At 45.0% G+C, this 20,413-nt stretch overlaps 1 protein-coding gene across 3 annotated transcripts in view; it reads right to left on the bottom strand.

Annotated features, from left to right (window-relative positions):
* Positions 1 to 839: 839 nt before the first annotated feature.
* fam222ba (family with sequence similarity 222 member Ba) overlaps positions 840 to 20,413 on the bottom strand; it is a 29,746-nt gene continuing 10,172 nt past the window's right edge. For all 3 annotated transcript variants that reach the window (XM_085175573.1, XM_085175572.1, XM_085175571.1), the window contains exons 2-3: positions 9,786 to 9,913; positions 840 to 3,612 (exon numbers count right to left, since the gene is read on the bottom strand). In XM_085175573.1, the coding sequence (XP_085031699.1) occupies positions 1,895 to 3,612; positions 9,786 to 9,867 (1,800 nt within the window). In that variant the 5' untranslated portion in view covers positions 9,868 to 9,913 and the 3' untranslated portion in view covers positions 840 to 1,894. The remainder of the gene's footprint in view (positions 3,613 to 9,785; positions 9,914 to 20,413) is intronic.

Raw genomic sequence — 20,413 nt, 5'->3', positions numbered from 1 at the left:
GACTTCCTTAAGTGACGGAGAGGTATCAATCTTGAAGAATCCTATTATACAAATAATGACATTTAAAAAGAAGGAGAACCCCTTTGTGCATGTGTGCATACTGCAAGCTTTGCCCGAGGCCTATTCCAGAAAGCAGATTTAGCCAAACTTTGAGGTTTGTTAACTTTGACATGAGGAACTCTGGATCAGTCAGTTGGCATAACCGACTCTGTGACTCTAACCTGCAGGTTCTTTTTAACCTCCTATTATCCAGCAGTGAATGCAGAGTTGAGAGTTAGGTTACTATCTGGTTGAATATTGACTTTGTTGTCCGAGGACTTTCTTCCTTTCAAGACTATTGATCTGGACATACAGCGATCCGTGGACATGGAAGAATAAAATCTATTGCATGCTACATGGTCTTCCGTTATAACTCTGTAGACAGGATGGCAGCTGTCAGGTTCTTAACCACTTTCTCGACACTAAACTGCATATTGGCATAATCCCTGTTAAAAAAAAATCCTCTGCATGAAGCTTGTCCTGTTTATTGGCCATACTATCGTTTATAAGGTACATACTTCAAGTATTATTATCATATCTCATGATATATCCTATTTTATCACAGCGGCATAACATGGTGAAGATGACTGAGGGAGGATGATTGCGTACCTGCTGAAACCAGCTTCTTAAACCAAGCTACATGTAGTTCAGAGTGAGTCTGAGTCTTACAGACTGCAGACAGTCCAAAAGTGTTCTCATAGCATGTGAAATATGCACACATGCTGAGGTCAATATATGCTACTGAGCGAATGCAACAAAGCTGTCTTAAAAGGTACAGTCAGTTTTTTACTGCAAATCACGCAAATCATTACAACACACTTTGACGTTACAGTAATTAAATGCCATCATATCTGTTTGATCCATATTCCAATATTCCGCTGCTGTCGCCTGTATTTCAGCCTTCAGGTTGCAACAATGTTTTATTCAGATATTGTAGCCAATAAAAGGTAGGATTCCAACTTCCATTAAATAAATAAGTAAAATTCAAGCTGAATAAATTATTGCAATGCTGAATAAAATGTGGCTTTAAAAAAAACAAAAGAAAGAAAAAAAGAAAAATGTGACAGATTGACAAACATTCATATTTCCATTTAAAGTGGAAGATTTGCTCTTTATTTACCCGTTGCCATAGTGAATGTTGGTCTCGGAGCTCCACTGATAACTGCTTTTTTTTGTTTAATATTACCTAAGCTGACTGACCCAGCTGCAACCACCCCCCCCCCCCCCCCCCCACCCCCCCCTGAACTTCATCAACTCAAACTAACTAAACCTGCTTTCTGGAACAGGTCCCAGCTGGACTCTGTTATACTTCACTAACTGATGGCTTTGCATTGACGCACGGTTATCGCTCTCTCTTTTGTCCTGAAGTGACTGCGTTTAATCATCGAAATGAAACGAATTTAATGAACCTAGTCGGAACCAAAAAATTTCCTGACATGGTCCTGTTACAGGAAGAAGAAAAAAAAAGCAGATGTTTTTTCAGAGAGGGATCTGTTTTTCTTTCTTGCATGCATAAGGAAACTTTAGTGGCAGGTCTGAAGTAGAAATGACACAGGATCACTTGAGATCCAGGCACGTAAATTGACAAGTATCATCAAGGGAAAAAAAGCAGGTAATAAACAGTATGAAGTGCCAGTTAGAAGCCCTCGTTAACAAACCTAGAACTAGCAATTGATCACTTGCAAGATTAAACAAACAAACAAAAAAAACCTACTGATCTTCATTAAATATATTAATTTACCCTCTTTAACATTAGCAGTCATTTGCTTAAGTTATAAGTTGAGTTTTATTCATGTTTCCTTTCTTAAGACTAAACAAAGGGTGCTGATAACAGTTGTGGAGACAAGGCCATAGCTTATCTGTACCCTGGGTGCTGGATGAGAGCGGTTCTGCCATCCCCAACCTCTGGACCTACCCTGCTCAGAGGGGGCCTGTGCATCTTGCCCATCAACCCTAGATTCTGATCGCGGAAATAGGGCGTCTGGAAGTCCCCACCCAAGTAATCTGCTGTTTGCATCAGATTAGTCTGGGCGGAGGAGGAGGAGGAGGAGGAGGAGCTTGATCCTAGCCGGTAATGGGGAGCCCCAGGGGGCCCACAGTCTAGCGTGGTGCACCCTCCTGGGCCTGCACCGTGGAATGGCATGGCTATGTCCTGAGACCCGGAGCTGTCACTGTTGGGTGTGGGTAGGATGCTGCTGTTCCAAATGTGCGACTGGAAGTAGTGACCGTTAGTGTAGTGGGCCATGGGGCCGGGCATGCCGTTGTTGTTAACAGGTGGGGAGGGGGTGGGCCTCTCTACGGGAGGTTTTAGTGAGTAAGGCTGACCCACGCACACCTCTGCAGGGTAGCCCATGCCCTTAAAATGGAAGGTGGCGTCCCTGGAAGGCTGCTTGCAGAGGTGGCTCCCCCCATTCTGAATGTGGGGTACATGAGCCAACTGATGCTGATTCCAAGAGCGCATCTTCTGCTGCTGCTGCGTGGTGTGTTGTAGTTGCTGCTGCTGTTGATTCTGATGTGGGTGCAGTTGGTGCTGCTGCAGCTGGTGCTGCTGCTTGAGATCAGTGTGGTTGGAAGGCAAGTGGTTCATAGCAGCCACACTGGGTGGAGGGTGAGCTCCCACTGGGGCTGTGGCTTTCTCTTGAGAGCCAATGATGCAGTTGGGTGGGGGGAAGCCAGGGGTGGCAGGGTTACTGTGCATGGAAACCCTAGAACAGGCGCTGATAAGCAGGTTGCGACTGATGGGGCTGGGGTTGGCGATCTGGCCCTCACACATGGAGGTGGTTCCTGCACCCTGGGCCCGAGCTTGGCAGAATTGGTTGATCTGATGTACGATGGTGTTCAGGTCAGCCTGGCGGCCCTGGTGCAGACCAGCAGCCATAGAGAGTGGAATGGTTGAGGTAGAGACAGTAACATTAGGTGGTGCATCGCCATCGGGAAGCTTTCTGCTTCCCTGCAGGCCAGGTGGAGGCTGCTGCTGCTGCTGAAGGTGCTGCTGCTGGAGCATGACAGTAGGTGGCCCCTGTGGTTGCCCGAGAGCTGGGTGCTGAGACTGGAGTCTGGCTGGGCCCTGAGGGTGCTGGGCCATTGGGGGAGGCTGTCTGAGACTCTGGGTGTGCACCTGCTGCTGGGGAAGGGGTATATGCACAGTCTGAGGGGGGTCCTGCGGTGGAAGGGGTAACCTCTGCTGGGGCCGGGGAAGGTTCTGCACCTGGTGGTTTAAAGTGCTGGTTGAAGCCACCTGATAGGGTCCCGTAAGGGGGTTCATGATGACGTCAGGGTGCAAGCGAGCCCGGCTACCGTCAAAATCTTTTAGGATGCCTTTGACAGTGGGCACCTTGACGATGGCGAGGAGGCCTGTCTTGGCACTGGCCTGAGAGGAAGGATAAGGGCTGTAGCGCTGGCCTGACGTATCCAGCCCGTTGACAGTACGGCGCACGTGGTTCCTCTGGGGGACCTTGACACTGTTGGGGAAGATCTTAATGGTGAGGGGGTTGTTGGCAACCTTCTTAGCATATGCATCCAATTCTGCAGGGGTTGGAAACGGAGCGGATCTCATCCTTTGTGTGGTGTCCCCTGAGGTGAAGAACAGGATAGATTGGAGGCAAGAAGCAGAAAGCAAAAAGAGACAGAGGGTAGGAAAAAAATTAGAGAGAGACATTAGGCAGCAGGCCAAAATCTAGAATGAAAAAAACTCCTACAACTTCACAAGAGGAAGCTTCAGATATGTGTAATGATAACTTTTGTCTTCATGCTGTGCTCTCCTATGTCAAAGTCCTTCATTCATCTTACTTCTTTATCCTTTATACCACTTACCTTCTACCAGTCTCTCCTCGTGGCCTATATTTTCTAGAGCATGAAAACAGATCTCAGAATAGGTGCAGGAGTCTAGTTTCAACTCAGACCACTTAAATCACCATATGCTGAAAGGTTATTATAGATTTTGTTTAAACCACTGATGCCAAAAACATGTTTCCTACCCCAGCTTTAATTCAGGTAGAAATGTATATGGCACAAAAGAGCACATCAGTTGAAATCAGAGTAGCTGAGTGAACTTGATTTGGAACGCACTCTCATATTTCATACTTGCCTGTTTTTCTCCTAAACCCCCCATCTCAAAGAAAAAAATTTCCGATCTGAGGCTCTGCAGAATTATTGGTGCCGACACATTCCCAGTCTAAAATCCAATTTGGTGGTATCATTGGGGACTTTGAGGTCAGGAGCTTTTAGTGGCCTTAATTGACGCATTATCTTTGCAAAGAATAAGAATGCATCTGAGGGGTGGGCTGTGCCGCTTGCTACTAAAAAAAATATCACAAGATAAACAGAAAAAAAAGGCTGTGATGGTCCCCTGTGGCTGGCAAGGGGAGAAGGAAAAAAAGAGAGCAGAGAGCACAGCTCCATGACAGCAGACAAGTAATCAGACACAGAAGCAGCGTCTCTGATCTGTGGGAACACCTCCCAGGCCTCAGCTCGCAGACATTTGTTACACCTGCTAAGCACTGTGGCTAAATTTAACAATGCCAAAGTGACAATGTGAGCATGATTGTGTGTTTGTGTATGCGTGAAGCTCCTTTTAAAAAATTTGTGACAGGATCGTGCAGGTGCTGGCTTGCGCACCAACCGCTTGTGTCCATTTTCAGCCTCGGTGGATGTGACTGCTCGCATCTTTCTAACACACTGATCTCACTTCCACAAAAAAAAAGAAAAAAAGAAAAAAAAAAGGCTTCTGTCCCTGCTGTCCTCCACCATGCTACCCCAATCACCTCAGCCCTGCCAGCCTGACCTACTTCCACCACACCTCTCTGACTGATGGACATGAGTGGAGCCGATGTGTGAAGAGAATCGCTGCTCTGACCGGTCTCTGAGCTCCATTTAATTCCCTCTTTCATCCTGTTTGAGGAGGGGGGGGGATTTTCAGCTCAAGTAAAACACATCTTTATAGCACACTGGCTACTCCTCTGTTGTTGAGTGAGCAGTAATTTTAAAAGTCTGAAATTCTGGCAGAGGTCTGTGGTTTCAGGCAGCCATGGTCTCACAGCGGGAGGACTGGACATGTGGGATGAGGCGCGGAGCTGAATGGAGGGCGCTGACATGGCGGCACTAAGAGTTGTGCCAACTGGCTAATTAATTCGAGCTTTATTTGTGAACAGGAAACAATGGGCAGCGATGTGCGGGGCCGGCATAGGGCGGCACACAGGGGGCGGCTGTAACTAAGCATTCAGCCTGCTGATGGCAGCCTCATTAATGCAGGGGTCTGGGCCAAAGAGCTGGAGCTTGACACCCACCATCGCTGAGGCCTAATGTCTGTCACTGAATAAATGCCAGGGTAAGCAAACACAGATAAATGAACACTTACACAGGAGCACACAGACATGATGAGCAGAGGTTTCACCTGTCAAATACAGGAAATGATTAATGAGCCTGCAAAAAAAAAAAAAAAAAAACCCCAAAAAAACCAAAGGAAGTTTGAAAAGATAACACAAATAAAACCTCACTCAGTTTTCCCAGTAATTAGTAGGTTACCTTTACTACAGAGTGCAAAGAGTATAAAGGAGTATGCATTAATAAATGCAAGTTGTTTGCTGTCAAATACAGGAAATGATTAATGAGCCTGCAAAAAAAAAAAAAACAAACCCCAAAAAAACCAAAGGAAGTTTGAAAAGATAACACAAATAAAACCTCACTCAGTTTTCCCAGTAATTAGTAGGTTACCTTTACTACAGAGTGCAAAGAGTATAAAGGAGTATGCATTAATAAATGCAAGTTGTTTGCTCTCGGTGTTCAGTTTGGAAGATCTTGGCACAGCCTCCGTGGTCTGCAGCTGCTGTCAAAACCTCATGTCAGTGTAGCTGTAGAAAGGGTTGTAAGTGGGTGGGAAGTGAGTACATCATCTGTTGCGATGAATAAAACATCTTTTATCATTTTACGGGGATGGAATCTTCTATTTGATACCAAGATTGTGCACAGCATGACAGAATGTTATGCTTTTCCTTACATTCTGTCATATATGTTGGCCAAAGTTTTAAAAACACGAATGTCAGCACACATGAAGGTAATCCCGGTGAGCCAAAAATCAGGCTTCAAACTGCTCTGCATGCTCCAGTTGAGTGTTTTTTTCTACTCTTGGCTCTGTGTGATGTCAGTTGATGATATCCCAATCACACTCTGAAGCATGAAGCAGCCACACCCACCTGTTGTTGGCGACATCTTTGAAAGAGACACAGCCATTCATAAGAAAGCTGGTTTTGCTGTTGTTTCAGATAGAAGATGAATGGCACTGAGGTCATGCAAAATTACTGGAGCTAATAGAAGTCCACGAATAAAAATAAGGAGATGGAAATAAAAATAATAACCCCGCTTTTTAATAACTACAGCACATTTAAATGCAAAATCACTTCATGTTTTCTGTGGAGGCTTCTAGACTAGTTCACATGAGAGATCCAAATAGAACGAAGGTAAAATACATGCAATTTTAATAAAAACCTCAAATTGACCAAAAAAAAGTGCATTTTTTGATATTTTTATGCAGGGGAAGAGAACCGTTTCTTTTAGATTGAAATCTACAGCAAGAAAAAAATTTAAACAAACAAAAAAATACTAACCCACAGACATGTAACTGCCTACAGTGTTATTTCTTTGCCACTGGCATTTGTGTAATGAGTTTTATACTTAAGTTGTAAGATTCAGGCAAGTAGCAAAGAAAGCACTGCCAATGGAAAGTGACCAATCCATTAAATTGGAAAAGGGATTATACATTGTTAACACAGCTTAGGCTGACATTTTGGGGAGGGGGGAGGGAAAAAAAGGCAAATCAGGATAAAGGGTTTAACAGCACCGCTGTAAAATGTGTAATGAAATCGGTAAATTACTGTTTAGAGCAGCTTCCCCACTAACAGTGGATAAAATCGACCTCTCGCTGTTTACATCTGCTTAAGGCTCCTGGCAGCTGTTGATTATGGGTTCTAGTAAGCAAGTGTAGCTTATTAGCATTTCAACCTTAACCTGGAACCTGGATTAGTTGAAGGGCTTAAAGCATCAAGGGAGGGTTAATGAGGAATATGAGTGAAGTTTGTAGGCGGCTGCTGGTGGCTGCAAGCACATCATCTCTCAGATCTCCAGCTAAGCACGTTTCCAGGGAGGGAGCAGGGGAAAGAGGGCAGTCGGGCCGCGCGCTAATTATCCCACTGCAAGCGAGCTAGTTGGAACACAAGTGCACAGTCAGCAGGCACTAATTAGGGTTTCTTTTATTCAAACTACTGTTTTTATTGAACAAGGTTTAAGCAGCAGGGAGCAGAGGCTCATGCTGCTGTAAATTGCATTTTTCACACAAGAGCAGGAAATTAGGTCTGAAGCTTCGGCATCAAATTAGACATATGAGTTTGGTTTCTCATGTGAAGAGACCTCCCTACATTTTTGCCGAGTTATGAAGAGAGCATAACCTTCAAAGAAAATGAAAACTATTATGAGGAGAGGAGGAAGAGAAGGTTGCTTTTGATCTCAGTGGGGACTAAGATGTGAGAATCAGCCAAGTGGCCCAGCTGTACTCACAGTTTGTTCTGCCTGTGAGATGTGAGGACCAAGGGCCACTTCCTGGTACTTGAGTCATCCTGCCTGGAGGATGAGCAGTTTTCTTCGTGACCTGCTGTCTCTTAGCGTACCTGATCTGCTCCTCTGACAGCCTTTACATTTCACAGCCGTCATCTGTTAGCAGACACTCCCTGATGATAAATAGAGCAGCTGCCCTGGCCTTGCCTCTGACAGCAGCCTGCAAGCTCGTAACTTTAAATGACTCTCCAGTGCGCAGATTCCCCCGCAGGAGGAGAGGCAGGGCACAGCCAGCCTGGCGTTTTGGAGCTCTTGGTGATTATCGAGTGGTGGGAAAGTGTCAAAGACAAGATTGTGTTACACAAGACTCGGCATTAGGGAGCACCGAGTAGCTGAAAGGCTCGAGCTCAAGAATAGCAAAACAAATAGGAGCTAATTATGTAAACCTCCCATCTGAGCTTTTTTCCCCCTTTTTCTTTTTTTTGCAAGGACTTGTCAGTGCACTGAATAAAGATTTCAAGTAACAACCAGTCTATGAATTTCACCTAAAAGCAGTCGAGCACATCTCTCACGGAGTCAAGCTGTCAAATTATCTTCTGTGCTGGGTAAGCGATAGAAGCTCTGGAGAGACAGTGAACTCTGTGGACAGCCAGCAGGGAGACGGTGGAGCATTACTTGAGGGTTCAGGCCTGACAACTGCTAAGACTGCTAACATGCAGGAGGTGAGCTACAGGTGATAGATTATGGGTGGTAAAAGAGGCAAACCAGAGAGAGCCTATTTCTTTTCAAATTCACTTTTTTTCATGGCACTTTGATAAAAATGATACAGTTCACATGTCATTCGGGTCGGTGGCTTTTGATGCAATACCGTGCCTGTTTGACTAACAGATGAAAAGCATTATGAGAAAATGATAAGAAAAAAAAAAAAAGGACTGGAATTACACTTCTAGGAATGGCCGTGGCTGTGGGAAGCACAATCCATCACCTAAATGGATTACAGTCCTGAGCAGAAAAAACAAATTGAGCTCCAGTTGTCTTAGTGTGTCACATAAAGGAAGAGCAGGGAAAGAGTCTGGCTGATGGCTGTACCATGTCACAAGCCTGCCTGAGTGAGGCAACAGACGCTGGCACTTAGCAGACTCCCTCGTGCTTGCTGATCTCCTGGGGGTTGGCTGATTACTGTGATTCTGAAATTACAGTCTTGATGAGCTGGAGCATTTTACAAAAAAAAAAAGAAGAAAAAAAAAAGGGCAGTAGAAATGGGTCACGCCTGGAGCTGAGCTCAGGAAGGAGACAGGAGGAAAAGGAGACCAAGACGTTTTGTGTAAATAAAGCTGACCAAAAATATTGAGCATAATGTCTCAGACGTGACTGATCTGCTGGGTATAAAAAACTAACTGAAGATGAGACAAAAGGCAAGTATGACTGTGACCTGGCATCAAATGGACAAACTGTGCAATTCATAACAAAATGTGAATATATTTACACTCTTAAAAACAAAGAACAATGGTAATCTACTGTTTCTTTGTGTATTTTTCTCCTTCATCATCACTTGTCAGAGCCTCTGAAGTCTGCGCTCTCGCTGGCATTTGCTGACTTCGACTCTCCATTTGTGCTGCTGACACCCAAAAGTGTCCAAGTTTTTCAGCAGTTGTAAAATTCAAACACATTGAATTCAGCGGGCCGGCACTGACTACTCTGCTGTTAAACCGGGCCAGCAGATTGCTTCTTAAATTCACCCACATTACAAGATCATCGGGGCAAAACCACTCAGCCGCAATCTGTCTGCAAGTCTGACAGTAACTGACTCTTCCTGATGGTGAAAAGTAGCTGAGATGCTCATGTTCAAACACATGCAATGTTGCAGTCAGCACACAGGACCACACTCTTGTGACAGACAGATCCTCAGGGGCGATGAGAGAGGGAGGGAGCCGGTTTGCCTTTCATCAGCAAATTAATGGTGCGGTTCATCTTAATTTCCCTTGAAGACAGATCTATGGTCCTGGAGCACTAAAATATTCTCTCTCACTCTCACTCTTTCTGGTTTTAACACAGAGCTGCAGAAGAGATCCAGGCCAGGGTTGGCATGGGGATCTAATGTGGGGCGGCCAGCAGGATTGTAACAGCTTGGTTTGTTGTGTGGGATGATGGTGGTGGTGGTAGTTAACAGTGTGCATGTGTGTCCCGAGAGCAGTACTTACATTTCTGAAGTCCAGTGTTCATCTGCGTGTGGGGGAGAAGCTGGAGGGGGAGGTCACCTGGCCCTGGCAGACAGGCCAGCATTTCACACAGACACTAATGCAACATGGGACACACACTTCTCCTCACACTGTGGAGAGAAAAAGAGAGGGAAAGGGAGAGGTCAGACATAACTCCAAGGCAGCACATGGTGCCTGTCGATGCAGAGGCTGGGTGCGGGCTAATAGAACTCAGTAGCAAGTCCCCTGAGGCACGGGGCTGGGGGAGACATAGTTACCTTTCAATTAGAAACTGATTCACACCTGGAGCATCGGGTAAGGTGACATTTGATGCCAATAACAACTTCAATTAAACATCAAACAGCTGAAGTAAAACGGGCAGGCTGGGCCTGAGGGACTGGCAGCTTTAAATCGACTCAGTCCCTCCTCCTCCTCCTCCTCGACTTGCATGTTAGTCACCTAGTTGGACCCCGCTACCCACACTTTACTTCTCTGCCACTATCAGACCGTGGCAGAGGAAATTAATGACTCCTGTATACCCAAAAAGAACACACTCAAGAGGCCTGGCTCTGACAAGTTAGTGCGTCTCTGATCGATACTGCAGTCCTCCAGACCTCAAAGAGGCCCTTATTTCGGGGACATTAAACAATGGAGTCAGCTAGGGACGGGGTGGAAAGAAATGAATAAACATGGCTACGGCTCCCATAAATGTCTGCCACTTTGTGCAATAATTTGATGTAACAGTGAGGGAGAAAACGTTAGCCATGCTCCACTTGGCTTACTGCTGTATTCAAAAACACCACAGATGCTTGCTTAATCAGCACTGAAGAACAGTCAGGGAGCAAATTAAGTCTACAGAGTCCGTGCCCTCCCCGTTTGCCGTGTGGCATCAGAGGAGGGTGGCAAGTGAGCGCAGACAAACAAGCGTCTATGAGAGAGGCAATTACCCACATAACAACCTTGCCATGCCTGTCTGCCGCAGGGTGATGGCTTAAAAGTGTCTTCCCCCCTGCGGGGAGAAGAGACAAGTGGAGGAAAGAGTGACAAAGCGAGAGAGAAAGGTGAAATAGAAGAAAGAAGGGTAGCGGGTTTAGGGTGGTAGTAGAGGGGTGGCGGGGGCTGAACTTGCTTTAAAAAGCAGGAGCTCAAAAAGGTCAGGATGACAGCTCATTTAAATCCTCCCAGCAAGCAGCAGAGACACCCCCCATCCCCCCCCCCCCCCCCAAAAAAAAAAACAAAACAAAAAAAAAACCCAGTTCTACACAGATACCTGAGGGGATTGCACCTTAGGGTGCTGCATGGGGAGGGGGCAGTTCTGAGATGGATCTGAGGATTTCGGGGGTGTTCTGCCGCACTGACACTGCGTCACCTTTTCTGTTGCTTGGCCTCTGCTCCCACTCCTCTCATCCTCCTCCCCTTTCCTGTGCCTTCTGATTTACAGCCTGGACTGCCATATGGCTGCAATCCCTGCCCTCAATTCAGCGTGTCACCATGCATTAACTTTAATTGGGTTGATATGTTATTCTTTTCCCTCTGGCCTTGGAAGGATTTTAGGTACATGGTGCCTTGATGTCAGCAGGCAAGATTTCCAGCCCTCTCTCATTTATCAGGATGCCAAGATTTCACAGAAAGATAACAGCAATCTCTTTGACAACAGGCAGGTTTGGTGTGGAAGAAAGCTAAATATCAAATACAGCAGTGTCTTTGTTAGGAGGGTTTCAAAAGCAGAACGGTGGCAGCAGAGTGAAATGATGTTGGGGAAAACAAAACAAAACCGAGCACATAACTGTCCCTTAATTTGTTGTAAGAACACACACAACACACTACATGCAAAAAAACAACAACCACCCAACAGGCCACCCCCTTCCTGCCTCCCCCACAGCGCCCCTGAATGTCAGAAAAGTGTGCAGTGGGGAGTGCAGAAGCAAAGGTCAGCCTATGGTAATGCCCAAGCTGACGCTCTGCTTTGTAGCGCAGAGCAGGCGGACATGAAACCTGACAGACAGAAGCCTGACGTTTACTGACTTGCCTTTCAGCACCACTGCCACAGTGACTTCAAATATACATCACACGCCAAACAGTGGCACTTTCTACAAAGGCGCACACCCCCATGGAGGCTTTCTTTTTTTTTTCCCCTCCCAACACTCAGACTATTTGTATCAGAAGCGGCACGACTACACCTGACAGAGTGTCAGATCCAGACAGGGACCAAGCTCGCGATAGTTGGAGGTGCCTCTCTGCAGGATGTAATTGGACACATGACTGGGTCGCCTGCTGGCTGTCCAAATTGCCCTGTAACTACCAGGGGGTTTAGCCTACTCTAAACAGGGTGCTTGACCCTCAAGCTGCCCATCCATTCAGGTAAATATCTACCCTAATCACCTAATAGTCCTTGTCGTACAGAGACAAGCCTCTCCTGTTATAAGTGGAAACACAGTTGCGTATAAGGAGGCCCAGCCAAGCCAGCTGGGAAGGCCTGTGGAGCAGGGATTGGCTTGGTGGAGTTTAGCCAGGCGTCTCACACTATCAGCCCCGTGCAGACAGACACTACGGGGTTCTCAAAGTATTAGGGGGGGCCCCCGTGACTCGGCAAGTCTCCACCAGCTACTTATAGAACTGTAATAAAGCGTGTGAATAACTGTGCGGCTTTCATTATAGACAAATAAAGGCAAGAAGACAAATCAGGACTTGAGCAAGTGATGCGCATGGCTTGTGTCATGTGTCAAATTGCTCCCATAAAAGCTGACCTATATTTTCTTTTCATTCCTCACTGGGGAAGGAGAAATAGAAAGCCATCTGAAAGTTTGAAAAAAAAAATTGCAGAGAAGTGAAGGAGGAAGAGGATAGATGGAAGCCATTTAGGAAATGAGACCAGCTGACTGCATTTATGTGCTGATTGTTTTGATCAATATCCTCTCCATCAACTATAATCTGCATTTGTTAGAAATTTGGAAATAGCATCAGGCTAATTGCATAGCATATTAAAATATCCAGCAGCAGTGATGCACGGGGGGTGGGGGGGGCACAGAAAATAAGCTAATTAGAAGCAGACATCTACAATATTTGTGCAGAAATACAATGAAGGAGGGGGAGGGTGGGGGAAATAAGGTGAGAAAGCATGTTTGGATGCTGGTATTATATTAGCAGTTTTTCTATACCAATTATGAGCAAAAGCAATTAGGAGAGCCTAGTCACCATGTTGTACATGGCTTGCGCTAACAGCTGAAGAAGAGAGTGGAGGAGAAAGCAGGCTGCTGTTATTTTAATTGCATGTTTACCCCCAGGTTATGGGTCTGAAATAGAGCCAAGAAAAAAAAAATGTTGCAGCAGGAATTCAATGCAACTTCACTGTGTTGATTCTCTCAGGGACAGAAAGAGTGAAATTACTTTTCTTTGCAAGCCGAGTCTGAATAGGAGGTAAAGAAAGAAGAAGAAAAAAAAAAGAGAGCAGGAAGATGAGAACAGCTTTTTACCCTTGAATACCAAACCAGAGTATTCTGTCAAAAGAAAGGGGAAAAAGCCTTGGCTCTTGAGCACGGTGGGAAGAAATAACACTTTGGTATGGCCTTCATTAGCCCATCAGGCTGCACAAACAACAGAGGCAGGAAGGATTGCTGTTGCTAGCTGAGGGACACGGGCGTGTTAGGCTATGACAGGCTGGTTTCACAGTTTCACACAATGGATCCTGATGACTCCAGCACATCCCGAGGCGTTCGGGGTGGGCCGTTTGCTTTTCAGTTAGCAGAGATCCCCTCATCAACCCCGAGTGTTATCTCGCGCCAAAAGAGAAAGGGCGAAAGAGTTGGAGATAGCTCTGATCACGAGTAGAGGGTTAAAAAAAATTTAAAAAAAGAAAAAAAAGAAAAAAAAAGAAAGAAGAAGAAGCAGAAGAGAAGACAGCCAACCCAAACTCAACTTGCACACAAATTGAGAGTCTGTAAAGTAGTGGTTTCCAAGTTGCAAGTGTGTCAGGGATAAATCTGTCAAGTAAGGAAACTGCTGCAATACTGTGGGAGAGAGGAAGACAGCTACTTGAAGATGCTCTTCTTTACAGGGAGGGAGGGGTTTGTGAAACAACTGGGAGACAGTATGAATGCTCAGTAACTAACTGATGAAAGAGTGACAGTTCCCCGAGGTGAGACGGTGGATGTGGAGCGGAGAGAGGCAGCATGCCCCTAGAATACTGCACAGTCCACAGTTGAATTGGCTAAATCTTTGCATAGGTGTCAGATATGGAGGGTTGGTTTCAGGATGAGAACACAGACTCTTAGAGAAGTTGTGCACCATGAAACTGAGAAAAGGAAACACCCTGACAGTAAGAGGCCTCTTCTCTTATCAGGCTGACCCCATTTGTCGTGTCTTGTATTTGCATCAGTAGTTCGTAGCCTCTTGGATGATGACCACGGCTCGTCACAGTGGAGATGATGACAGCGACATGGTAGCGAGATGAGAGAATGAAAACGTATCCGCCTGCAAGTGTCCTGGTCTAGCTAGGATATGTATGCCACAGCTATGTCATGGTCATTACCCATCCACCACATAACTGCTGCAAGGACAGCCAGCCAAAGTCCGTTCTTCAACTTGGGGTCAGTTTCACTAACAGCCACTTAAGCCTGCTTGGCTTCCCCAAGAGCTCTACAAAAGTGGAAGGTAGAGCTAAGAGTGCTCAGCCACGTCAAGGCTGGCCAAGGTCAGACGGGCAGACAGAAAGTGCTGGCAGCGGTGCATGCATGGCGTCATGAATGCCAAAATGCCAGGGCCCCTGACTGCGCCATTTGACAGACATGTTTACACCTGATAGAAAATGCAGTGTGGATGGCCTGCCAAAACAGAGGGGAACCAAAGTGAGGGGTGCCAGCCTAGTTATTTATTTATCTGCAGCAAATCCATCGAGAGCACAGCCAGAAGCTGGGCATGCCTCAGTGAGGAAAGAGCCAGCCTATTCTCAGACATGACTCTTAAAACACCTGAGGGAGGGGGGAAAAAAATCTGACATACAGTAAAAGAAGAGGAAAGCAAAGATTTCATAAAGCAACACTGGAGATTGGAATTGATTTCCTAACTGTTAATTCAGCTTAGAGGAGTTCTGATTGGCACGTATTTAAATTACTGAGAGGCTGTTCAAAAGTCACTCGTGATAAGGTTCAAATACTGGGCACGTCTTTGCTCGGTGCTGCAATTACCATTTGACTTGATCGCTTGGAAGCAAATGTAAAAAGGAAGTACGAGTGCTACCACAGTGAGGCTGTAGCATCTTGACAATAGTCCTAAATAAAGAAGAAGAAAAGTTTAAGAATCATAGCTGCAAGAACTCCAATGCTAATCCAGCCTTCTGGTAACCATCAGATCACACAACCAGATACAGCGCTCACACAAACACACCATTATCATCGCCGCTCTTTTCATCTCCTCACTGGTGCCACCACATCTGTGTTATCTTCACATATCCTGACATCACACCAGACAACAATGTGCTGAGTCACATGCTGCTGTGTCAGATGTTACACTGTGGGCTTTGGTACCGGACTGGAATATTATGGTTAGACACCAACACTAACTAGAGTAGAATGCAGTATTGTGTATTGTGAGTGTGTGCTTGTTGTGGTATGTGCAGCAAGTGATAGAAATCACCAGACCTGAGGCAGCTGTTTTTTTTTTCAAGCTGCTTGCTTTGTATGTGGCTCTGTAACAAATTGCACAGTTGTCTTAGAAGCAGGATAAAGTAATGCGATATACCGCAATTAGACTCAGTATACAAAACAATTATATTGATGCACAAAAATAACAAGCCCGACAATGAACTTGTCCCAACACGCACAAATGAAAATGCACTTCGGCAAGGAAATTGGGCCATTTGGCCTCAACATACCTCAAAGGATTGACTTCCATACTTAGCCTCACAAGTAAACCTACACGAAGTACTCTGATGGTCAGAAATCTGAGAATGGAACGTCTCATCCTTAACTTTTCCCATCTTACAGCTATAAACCAAAAAAAAGGAGGGACCTGCTAAACAATATTCAGCCAGCAGGAGGAGGATGGTCAGTGTGGAAGAATTTGACATTAAAGGATCAGGCGATGCTACCTATTTGACTGCAAGTCAGCCAGGCCCTCTAGCTGGTTAGTGGGGGGAAAATAACTCCAGTTAGTGGGAAATAACTCAATGTGCCGAGAGCTAAAGCAAGGCAGCATTGTTCCAGCTGGTGGAAAAGGGGGGAAATGAAGATGGAGTGGTTTGATTTCATTTGTTAGCAGGTGCATCCATTTTGTGTTCTTCCCCACCTCTCCTCTCTCAGTCAAAGCGCTTATCAGAAATTGGACACCCCAGTGACAAATTGAGCCTGCGATTAAAGGCAGAAAGAGGAAAGCTTTGTTAAGTGCTGCTGATTGGGATCCCAGGCTGCCCTCACACATGTGAGGTGTGTGTGTGTGTGTGTGCATTTGTGCATCCATGTATGCTTGGTACAGAGCCAGGGGCAGAGCTGACACCACCACCACCTCTTCTCCCATTTTCCCCACTCTCCAGGTGTTCCCACGGCTTACATTTCTGCTCTGAGTAGACAGCAAACAAAACCAAATCAATGCAGCTGTTCACCCAGCTCTCACTCTCTCCTGCTCTCTCTCATATACACATACACAACATGTAAAAAAAACGACATACACACACGTACATATGCACTAGTGACTTCCCCCTGTAGGAATAATGACCTCCTCTGTATATCCACTGCCTTATTATTGACATGTATGCTGTGTTTAAGAGAGGGAAAAAAAAGTTAAGTCTCTGTGTGTTTGTCCCACTCAGACCCATATTATTGACCCAGTATTAACCAGCTCTGGCCTGTTTGCAAGGGCTGAACTGATTTAGTGGGGGTGCAGGGTCAGAGCAGCTCTGCTTAGCAGAACTGTGTAAGCGCTGACTCTCACAAATCATCCTAAAAGGGCTTAACACACAAAAACAGCTTCCAGTGTTACACAGGCCTGCTGTGAGAGATTTATCCACTGTGCCATTATACTAACTGGCCTCTCTCCCATATGAGCTGTATAGACACCAGTACAAACACATAAAGAAAGAACTTTAATTAGACGTATGCCTGATCCAACTCTGCGGGAAAACTCACGTCAACAATTTTGCTTTAATGCCCTCCATTACAACTGTGTTTACCAGAATTCTTCCTATTTAATGCCGTCGCATTTCTCACATGCTTGGTTTAGATAACTTAAAGTCTTAAGTGTGGCTTGTGAGACGCTTGTGAGCACCAAGTGGTGAAAGAATATCAGTAATTTTAAAAATCTAGATGCTTCAATAACTCAGGGCCATGCTGCAATTAATAAACACTGACCTCTAAAAGAATTTTAGTGAACTAGCGCTTCACCTTAAACTCTGGTATGTTGTATGCTGTTTAATTGCTTATTGGTTTATAAAAGGCAATGTGTGGAAAACACTGCAACATGTTTCAGCTTTTAAAGCCAGAAAATGCAGATTTTTACCGTCCACTTATTCAGCTGGTAAAAATAGATTAAAGAGTTGCAGGTCTGGTGGCGAAGACCAGATCTGTTGTCATACACGTCAAAAACAGATAGCCATTTCCCTGTTATAAACAACATTGTATATGTGTTCAGTAAAGGCTAATCTACGTCCCTCGAGTGTCTATTAAAGGTTGGGAAGGTCAGCCGCCTCCATAGCAGCTCTAACATTCAGCCTGGCCTTCCAGCGATGCTGAACCCAGCCCTTCTCGTATCTGGTGGTCATCTGAGAGAGGAAAAAAAAGAAGGCAAATGCAGCTCTTTCTCCAGTGGACAGCACTGTATGAGAGGTGCTTCTTTTGCCCCTGGCAACACACAAGACATTTGCAGGTTTCTTTCATCTCCAGAGTTTATGTGCGTGCCTCTCCACCCCCGCCCTCTTTCCCCAGCACACAACAGTTAGGGGTATCGGGCAGCCAGCCGGTGACTCTGTGGAGAGCCAGGCAAATACAGGCCCAGCATGGCAAACATATCACCTCTGTGTCTGCATGGGAACATCTGGCCCTCCCAGGCTGTGAGGGCCCCTCCGTCTGCCTGTCTGACAGTGAGCCTACACACACTCTGTTGGTGTATACTGGTGTTGTCATGGCTCCACAGTTTTTACTCCTACACAGGTACTGGTTTATTATACAAACAATCAACAATCTCTACAATACCAAAGCAAACAGGCTAAATATCATAATCAAACACAGGACTATTTTATGAATATTCAATTAAATCACTGAGCAGCTTTAATTCAGAATTTGAGCACAGCCAGATATGAAGTTAATACTGTTTTGCACAAACAAATGTGTTTATTTTGCAAGTGAATTGCAAAATTCAGCTGCAAAAGAAACTGTTAAGTGCCACATGCAACCATTAGTTTGCTCTTTTCTGTGATAAAAAGAAGCAGATTTAACTTACCTTCTAACCATTTCAGACAGTTCTGACTAGGGATGGGTACCGGTATCCGGTGCCATAATTATTTTTTCCTGAGATGTCATACACTTTGGATTCCAGCCAATCATTTTACCTTTGCAAGCGAACCTCGAATCTGATGAAACACCTGGCGACGCATAGCATTTTTTTAAAATCAGAGAAATGCGCCGTATTTGATAGCTTGCTGCGAGACCTCACACCATGCACATCTACTGCGGGTGGGTTGCCTGTTATCGGACCTGGAGTTAGCAACATCCCCCAAAAACCCGAAGAGGAGAGTCCTGGCCCCTAGCCCTGCCAGTGTAGCAGAAATGATGACGGATGATGATGGCAGCAGCAGCCGTTCTTCTCTGCATGAGTAGCTTAATGTTGTTCGTGTGTAATTTACGTTGAGTAGGCTAACCACGTTATTACATTAATGCATGTAAGGTGAACTAGCAAACACCGTCGTAGTTACATGCGGCTGTCTTCTTGTTTGATGGCAGATACTCCCTTCACCCTGGCCAAAAAGGCTAAAACGACCAAAGAAAAAGTGGGAAACAGCTAAACATGAGAGGTTTTTGGACAAAGTTTGTTTTTTCCATTGTTTAAGCACTGCTTCCAGCCAAGAGTGATACCATATGTACCCTATAGCTGCAGAGAAGATTAACATTGTTATCTTTTTACAAAAAAAACAGCTGAACATGAGAGGTTTTAGGACAAAGTTTGTGTTCTTCATTCTTTAAGCACCGGTTCAAGCACCGTTTAAGCACCGGCACCGTTTCAAAAGTACCGTTTTGGTACTGGTATCGGATAAAACCTAAACGATACCTATCCCTAGTTCTGACAGAGATTATAAGTAAATAAAAGGACAATTAGTCATGAAAATGGTTGATATTTATCTGTGATTTTAAGCTAGCTAAATGTTCCAAGATTTCACAATGAAGACAAAAATATTTTAAAGCCATTGAATAATGTTTTGCAATGGAGATGTCTTCGTTTCCCCTAGCACAGATCAGTAAATCACAAGAAAAACATGACAAATAAATTGAAAACTGGTAAACATTGGCATTGGCTTCTGAAGCTTAAAATATTTAAGTATACTCCTGTAGCAGTGACATAGGGTCATGTGAGTAACAGAGTTAACCCAGCTGATTAAAACTCCTTTTCCTGTCCCTAGCTCCCCCTCTCTCCATGTCTTGCATCATGCCTGCTCATACAGATCTCCTGTGGCCGTCCAATGATTCAAGACTGATGAGGCGTGCTCAAAGGTCTATGCCACTGAACACAGCATTAATGCACCCAGCAGCAAATTTTTTGCCATCGACCCCAGTTCCCTGCAATAAGGACAGAGCCATCAATCAGGCAGCGACAGCAGACACCAGACACGGGCTGATGAAGTAGGGGACTTTGGAGCTAATGACAAATGGATCTCTCAGATATGGTCGCAGTATAGTATGACAATCCACCGAGAACACTTGACCTTTAGCAAAACCCTCAGCCACTTTTTGCTAACATCATGCAAACTGCTAAGAAGGTTAAAAAAGTGTTGTTGTTATGTGAGAACTCTGGGGTCCAGCTGAGAGTCTCAGCCCGGTCACTGTCAGAGCTACTTCTCACTGGCCCAGCCCTCCTTTTTTCTCACACCAAAGCTCTGGGAGTGACCTTCAGCAGGCATGCTTGTCCTGCTAATTGGGGTCTCTACAGAGCACAGCAATCCACCCCCCACACTGCACTGGAGGACAAATTGTGGGACAGAGGAAGCAGAGATAGGAAGGCAATGTTTTTGCGGCAGTGGTAAACAGACAAGAAAGTAAGTGTGTGTGTATAATAAATAAAATATATATATAAGGGGTGCAACGATACACAAAATTCACGGTTCGATATTTTTTCGATACAAAAAAATGTTCATGCCTTTTTAATTTGTCATTTATTAAAATTATAAAGCTTTTAAATTTAATGTTGCTGAAACAACAAAATAAAATAAAAAAAATCTATCTGATCGAGAAATCACTCATCTTTGGAAAAGAGAGTTTGTTACAGAGAAATGGCTCTTTCCAAAATAAAAGCTATACTTTACATTTCTTCTGGGGTATATTCTCAGCAGCATATTAAACATATCAGGTTCTGTGAAGTAGCGTAACATAAGCAGCATGGAAAGTGATAGGAAGACAGCATCTGCAGACTGTTCAAGTTTCTTTTAAGTGTTC

Source organism: Neolamprologus multifasciatus, chromosome 10 (genome assembly GCF_963576455.1).
Source record: "Neolamprologus multifasciatus chromosome 10, fNeoMul1.2, whole genome shotgun sequence".
NCBI classification, from domain to species: Eukaryota; Metazoa; Chordata; class Actinopteri; order Cichliformes; family Cichlidae; genus Neolamprologus; species Neolamprologus multifasciatus.
Note: the sequence above shows the minus strand (reverse complement) of the source record. Positions and strands in the feature narration are given on the sequence as shown.